Source organism: Alosa alosa, chromosome 8 (assembly GCF_017589495.1).
Source record: "Alosa alosa isolate M-15738 ecotype Scorff River chromosome 8, AALO_Geno_1.1, whole genome shotgun sequence".
Classification (NCBI taxonomy): Eukaryota; Metazoa; Chordata; class Actinopteri; order Clupeiformes; family Clupeidae; genus Alosa; species Alosa alosa.
Window position 1 is genome coordinate 36,293,044 of NC_063196.1, and position 7,500 is coordinate 36,300,543.

At 45.3% G+C, this 7,500-nt stretch overlaps 1 protein-coding gene across 1 annotated transcript in view; it reads right to left on the bottom strand.

Annotated features, from left to right (window-relative positions):
- Window positions 1–7,500, bottom strand: part of syne1a (spectrin repeat containing, nuclear envelope 1a) — a 302,008-nt gene that overhangs the window by 284,527 nt on the left and 9,981 nt on the right. Inside the window, 2 exon segments of the mRNA XM_048249742.1 lie at window positions 4,592–4,612; window positions 6,792–6,874. Coding sequence (XP_048105699.1) covers window positions 4,592–4,612; window positions 6,792–6,874 — 104 coding nt within the window.

A 7,500-nucleotide genomic window follows, 5' to 3' on the forward strand; every position in this document is an offset into this window, starting at 1 on the left:
AATAACATCATATGGAATAAGCAGTTTTAAAAGATGTGTTTTGAGTTGTGATTTGAAATGGGGAATGAATCAATGTTTCTAAGTTGGGGTGGTAGTGAATTCCAGAGACGGGAGCAGAGCAGAGGACTGAATGCTCCACATGGTGGTAAGACGGGCGGTGGGGGGACAGACAGGTGGGAATGCTCTGCTCCCACATGGTGGTAAGACGGGTGGTGGGGGACAGACAGGTGGAATGCTCTGCTCCACATGGTGGTAAGGCTGGTGGTGGGGGGGACAGACAGGTGTGAATGCTCTACTCCACATGGTGGCAAGAGGCAGGCGATTGGGGACAGACAGGTGGGAATGCTCTGCTCCACATGGTGGTAAGACAGGGCGGTGGGGACAGACAGGTGGGAATGCTCTACTCCACATGGTGGTAAGACGGGCTGTGGAAGAGGAAGAGGATCTTAGAGAGCGGAGGAGGGAACATGGAGGAGATCAGACAAATATGGAGGGGCGAGGTTGTGAATGGCCTTGAAAGTAAACAGGAGGACTTTAAATTGGATCGGAACTGAACCGGGAGCCAGTGGAGCTGATGGAGGACGGGAGTGATGTGGTGAATGGAGGGGGTCTGAAGTTATGATCACGGGCAACTAAATTCTGGACTAGTGGAAGTTTATGGAGGGATTTGTGGGGGAGGCGAAAGGAGAGAGTTGCAGTAATCAAGGCGGGAAGTGACGAGACTGTGGACAAGAGAATGGCAGCAGTGTGGGGGGTTAGGAGGGCGGAGTTTATTGATATTACGAGGTGGAAGTAAGCAGACCGAAATGATATTATTGATGTGGTATTGAAAGGATAGTGTGCTGTCGCAGGATGACAACCAGACTCTTTAACCTGAGGGGAGGGTGAAACAGAGGAGTTATCAATAGAAAGAGAAAAGCTGTCTGTTTTGGATAGAGTGGACTTAGTACCAATGGCGGGACCTCGGTTTTGTTACTGTTTAGTTTAAGGACGTTTTGGGTGAACCAGGTTTTATTTCAGAGATGCAATCAGTAAGGGAGGTGGGTGGGAGAGTGGGCCGAAGGGTTGCTGGAGAGGTAGAGCTGGGTGTCATCTGCATAACAGTGGAAATTAATGTTGAATTTGCAAAAAAGATATTGCCGAGGGAAGGAGGTAGATGATGAAAGAGTAGGGGCCCAGGACAAGATGGGGGGGCACACCTGAAGTGACGGAGGAGGGATGGATTTAAGGGACTTAAGTTGAATGAACTGAGTGGGGGCCAGAGAGGTAGGATGTGAACCAGTTGAACGGAGTGTGGGTGATGCCAATGGAAGACAGCCTGTTGAGGAGGGTGGTGTGACAAATGGCATCAAAGGCTGCACTCAGGTCGAGGAGGATGAGGATGATGAGGAGTCCAGAATCAGCTGCCATAAGGAGGTCATTGGTAATTTTAATAAATGCTGTGGCAGGAGGCGTGTATGCTTGAGGTGAGTGGCAAGGTGGATATTATTTATATTCCAAAAAGAAATGAGGCATGGTTTTTAGAGATGGAGAGGGTGAGTTTCACTGTAAATGAGAGGAGAAAGTGGTCAGTTATAGGAAGTTCATCAGCTGTAAGGTCAAGAGGGGTGACACCAGAGCAGCAGATTAAATCCAGGATATGACCTTTGGGTGTGTGGGAAAAGTGGTATGTTGCTGACAACCAAAACTCTCTAAACAGGAAATAAAGTCTTTGGTGAGAGGCAGATTGATATTGTCCATGTGGATGTTGAAATCTCCCAGAAGTATTATGTTTGGTGAGAGAGAGGATAAATGGGTGAGGAAAGCAGCAAAGTCGTGGTCAACAGCCCGGCTGGTGGAATGTGAAGGGCTGACCAGAGCTGGACCAGATGGACTTTATTACTGTTGAGCTGTTGTGGTTGAAATGCCAGGGACCCTCGGTGGATGTATCTCGGCCGGGGCTGGAAGGCCATGACCGGGTGAAGGTGGAGAGCCTCCGGTCCAGGTCCAGGCAGGTGATAGCGCAGCTGGAGCAGGTCAGTGGCCGAAAGTACTGAAGCAAACCCGTCACTAGCAGTTATTTCTGCATTGTTGCACTGTTGACTTACATCACCATGAGCACTATCACCATTGCACTACCACCATGACACTCATTCACACAGAGCACCTTAGAGCACCTTACCATACCTTACTATGCACAGAGAATCACAGGCTCAGTCCCTGCCTCAGTCATTGCAAGCCTCTGATTTATTAATCACCACTATGTAGATACTGTTTTTAGAATTGATTTAGATTAAGTGTTAGTATAATTTGTATTTTTTGTAATTTGTATTTTAGTATATTTTTATATATTGTATTAAGTGTTAGTATAATTTGTATTTTAGTATATTTAGCATATTCTTTATCTTCTACTGTCCTTACTGCTTAGTTGTGTTTTTTATATTATATACTTTAATTACTCTTTCTGCTGTTAAAGAATGTGTTTGTGTTGTATGTATGTATGCTGCTGCTGAGCCCTTGAATTTCCCCTGGGGATCAATAAAGTATCTATCTATCTATCTATCTATCTATCTAGCAGGTGAACAGGCAGTAGAAAGAGCCAGGCACAAACAAACAAGATGTATGTCCTACCGGCCCACATTGTGGATGAAGACTTAGGCAGTATCGGCCAGGTAACGCCAGGTAAGGCTCAACCCGGAGCAGAACAGGTGAGCAAACAGTGAAGGCTCACACAAACGGTAGTGCCGACAGATCGTGGAAGTATTCCAAATGAAGGCATTCATTTAAGAATCATTCAAGGGTCTTTACTTCTAAGGGACCCTGCTTCTCTGGGATTCTCTTTTTCATACCCAAAACATTCCTCCTTTTGTTTTCTTTATCATTACACTTTTCCAGTGTTTGGTTACCCCCATCCCAACTTGCTGGTAACAAATTCAAAATAAACATATATTTTCCATGAAATAGACAGATATTTAATTTCCAACATTTGATATGTTGTCTTTGTCCTTTTTGCAACTAAATATGAGTTTTACGAGATTTGCAGATTATTACCACACCAGTCAACACTCCCGTTTTTCCCGGGTTCTCCCGTATTTCAAGGTCATCTCCCAGCACCCTCCCGTTTTGTTATTTCTTCCGGAAAACTCCCGTAATTTGCATGGCCATCAAACTTCATTTAAAAATGATTGATCCATTCATTTTTTCTGTTATTCTGACATCTCTTAGGTTGCCAGATTGCGTATGAACTACACCCTACACATACACGATCACTTACTTTCAATTCCAACCGTTTTGTCATAGGCTAAAACCTGGCAACCCAAAACAAGGAAGGGTGCCGACTCGCGCAGCCTGAGTCTCGCAAACAAAGCTGGCTAGTTGAATAGCCTACTCCAGAACTAGCTGTTGTCAAATTATTGGCAATTTAAGTGATTAACACATCACATAAACTGTTATTGAGTGTTGTTGATACACAATTGGCATATTGTGTCCTCGGAACCGAATCTGACAGTAAGCAGCTTTGGAGTTTTGGAAGTAGGCTGCAGGCAGGCAGGTTGGTGGATACATTCTGGCTTTCGGTAAGGTAAAAGCACGACCGAAATGCAGTGTTGAAACACGTGTATGAAACGTATTAAATATGCAAACACAGATCCGGTACAAACACTGACTGCAGCCCTCCCCCCACAGAAAAGAATCTCCCATTTTTGGAAAGCTAAATGTTGACAGGTATGATTATTACATTCTGTTTTTAGTCACATTTTACACAACCTCCCAACTTTTTCTGATTTGGCGTTGTACTTTACTGGAGACTGTTTAATGTGGCCTACAGCATGAGGTTATATGTGTGGTGTTTAATGTGATGTTATATGTGTGGTGTTTAATGTGGCCTACAGCATGAGGTTATATGTGTGGTGTTTAATGTGGCATACAGCATGAGGTTATATGTGTGGTGTTTAATGTGATGTTATATGTGTGGTATATGTGTGGTGTTTAATGTGATGTTATATGTGTGGTGTTTAATGTGCTGTTATATGTGTGGTGCTTAATGTGATGTTATATGTGTGGTGTTTAATGTGGCATACAGCATGAGGTTATATGGGTGGTGTTTAATGTGGCATACAGCATGAGGTTATATGTGTGGTGTTTAATGTGCTGTTATATGTGTGGTATGTGTGTGGTGTTTAATGTGATGTTATATGTGTGGTGTTTAATGTGCTGTTATATGTGTGGTATATGTGTAGTGTTTAATGTGATGTTATATGTGTGGTGTTTAATGTGCTGTTATGTGTGTGGTGTTTAATGTGCTGTTATATGTGTGGTGTTTAATGTGCTGTTATGTGTGTGGTGTATGTGTGGTGTTTAATGTGCTGTTATATGTGTGGTGTTTAATGTGATGTTATATGTGTGGTGTTTAATGTGCTGTTATATGTGTGGTGTTTAATGTGCTGTTATATGTGTGTGGTATATGTGGTGTTTAATGTGATGTTATATGTGTGGTGTTTAATGTGCTGTTATGTGTGTGGTGTTTAATGTGCTGTTGTATGTGTGGTGTTTAATGTGATGTTATATGTGTGGTGTTTAATGTGATGTTATATGTGTGGTTTACACTACTAACCGGGGATCCTCTGTAGACAGACTGGTGGGTCCACAGACATAGAGAGAGACAGACAGACAGACATAGAGAGAGTGAGAGAGACAGACATACATAGAAACATAGAGACAGGGTAACAGGGTTAGACAGATCCACTGCAGGTGACAGAGGGAGGGTGGGGGATGGGGTTGTGTACACACACACACACACACACACACACACACACACTCACACTCACACACACACTAGGGTTTTAGTCAAGTCAAGTCAGTTTTATTTAGTATAGTGCATTTAACATGCACAAAGTGCAACCCAAAGCGCTCCACATACAAGACATTGACAAAAAACAAAAGACAATAAGACAAAAAATGCCAGACGGAGCGGCGTAGTCACCAGCGTTGACACCAGATGACAAAAACATTTAAAAAATAACAAACACAAAAGATGCCGGACGGAGCGGCGTAGTCGCCAGCGTTCCCGTGACACTAAGACATACAAGACAGACAACACAGCAAATTGAAAATAAATAAATAAAATAATAATAATCATGTTAAAATTAGTCCAATTTCCAACCGGCTGAAAAAGCCCAAGCATCTCGTGGCAGCTGCAGATCTCTCGCAGAGTAGGCCCATTGCCCTGAGCAATCTCTCCGTCCAGACGAGTCCAGACAGAGGATGTGCAGCGTCAGAGGCTATACGTTATATATACTGCAACGTTATTGCAGCTCGCAGGTCAGCCGCAGCTCGGTGGTCATGGCAGCTGCAGATCTCTCGCAGAGTAGGCCCATTGCCCTGAGCAATCTCTCCGTCCAGACGAGTCCAGACAGAGGATGTGCGCCAGAGGCTATACGTTATATATACTGCAACGTTATTGCAGCTCGCAGGTCAGCCGCAGCTCGGTGGTCATGGCAGCTGCAGATCTCTCGCAGAGTAGGCCCATTGCCCTGAGCAATCTCTCCGTCCAGACGAGTCCAGACAGAGGATGTGCAGCGTCAGATGGAGGAGGGACGGCTAGTCAAGGCTCATCAGCCCAGTCGAATAGAAACTAACGTTACCGTTAGTTATCAGCCAGAAAAAAGGACCAAGAATAACACAACAACTATCGAAAGTAACGTAAATAAAAGGTGAAAACATTTAACTTGACCAATAAATAATAATAGAAAAAAAATAACAGAACATTACATAAAAACAAACAAAAACATGATGCCAGACGGAGCGGCGTGTCTCGCCAGCGTCCCCGTAACCTAGCAACTCTGGGGTTGTGTCGTCCCAATACATTTAGAATCCAAGTAGAAGAGATGATGGTGGTACGATCTGCCAAGTCCTATCAGAGCAGGGACATCCCTCTCTATCTTCAAAACACTCAAGACACAACTCTTCCAAGAATATCTCCTCACAACCTCACACACCTAATACACACTTACCAAACTTTTCCCTCCTCTACTTAGGGGCAGCCGTGGCCTACTGGTTAGCGCTTCAGACTTGTAACCGGAGGATTGCAGGATCGAACCCCGACCAGTAGGCACGGCTGAAGTGACCTTGAGCAAGGCACCTAACCCCTCACTGCTCCCCGAGCGCCGCTGTTGTTGCAGGCAGCTCACTGCATCGGGATTAGTGTGTGCTTCACCTCACTGTGTGTTCACTGTGTGCTGAGTGTGTTTCACTAATTCACAGATTGGGATAAATGCAGAGACCAAGAGTATATATTCTTATCAGACTTACCAGCCGCCTCGCACACAGATGCCTGAGAATTAATGACCTAAGCAGACAGACACAGCCACACACACAAACACACACTCCAGACCAGACCAGACATGCAGACGGACAGACAGACACACACACACTCACTCCAGACCAGACCTAAGCAGACAGACACACACACACACACACACTCCAGAACAGACCTAAGCAGACAGACACAGCCGACTGGAGGGGGACCCTCTCTGCCTATCTGTCTGTGTGTCTGTGTGTCTGTCTGTCTGTGTGTGTGTGTGTGTGTGTGTCTGGAGAGTTGTGCTGCTTCTGTGCCAGTGGAGGTCTGGTGGGGAATAGCGGCGGAGAGGGAGGAGTCAGTAGGGGTCATACAGAGGTCAGCAGGGGTCAGTAGGGGTCATACAGAGGTCAGCAGGGGTCAGTAGAGGTCTACAGAGGTCATACAGAGGTCATGTCTGCAGCTCTGGCCTGGAGCACTGCACCTGAGCAAAGCATCATGGGAGTCTGCTTACCCGTCTGCCCTCCAGGAAGTTGAGTGCTGTGCGGACATTAGCAACCCAGTGGATCCTCTGCAGGCCGGCCCTGTTCACATCAGCTGAGAGAGAGGGGGGGGGGGGGGGAGAGAGAGAGAGAGAGAGAGAGAGACTTTTAAGGTTCCTTTATTTACAGTCAAAAGGAAACCAAGTAACAATAAAACCGACCCATATTAACCCTCTAACCGCCCATGTCGCAATATTGCGACAAGCGTCATTACTGAATAAAACAGGCGATAGGCGCGAGTACAGTGTAAAATCTCATTTGTACTCTTGACCACTAGTTGGCAGACACCCAGAGCTTCGATTCAAGCTCAACTTTTTTTCAAAGTTTTCAGGAAGCTCGAAAACACGAAGAAACACACGAAGAAGGCGTGCATTTCCTCCATAACACGGAGGCGATCACGGGCCTTAGTTTTGCACAAATTGAAGCAGAAATACACCAAATGTTGAAAAAAATTCACGCGTGTGATGAAGTCTTGGGTCTGTTATTCACCGATTCTGATTCTGAAGGAGAATATCTGCCTTTTGGAGAATATGATCGATCGTCTATTGACTGATAGTCACGAGGCGTCTGTGAATGGAGGTGCGCGTCTTTTTCAACAGTGTCCACTAAGCATACCATGCTTATTTCGACCCTCTGCCCAACATAGCTGGAGGTGCCAGTGACAGTAGTGATGATGGTGTC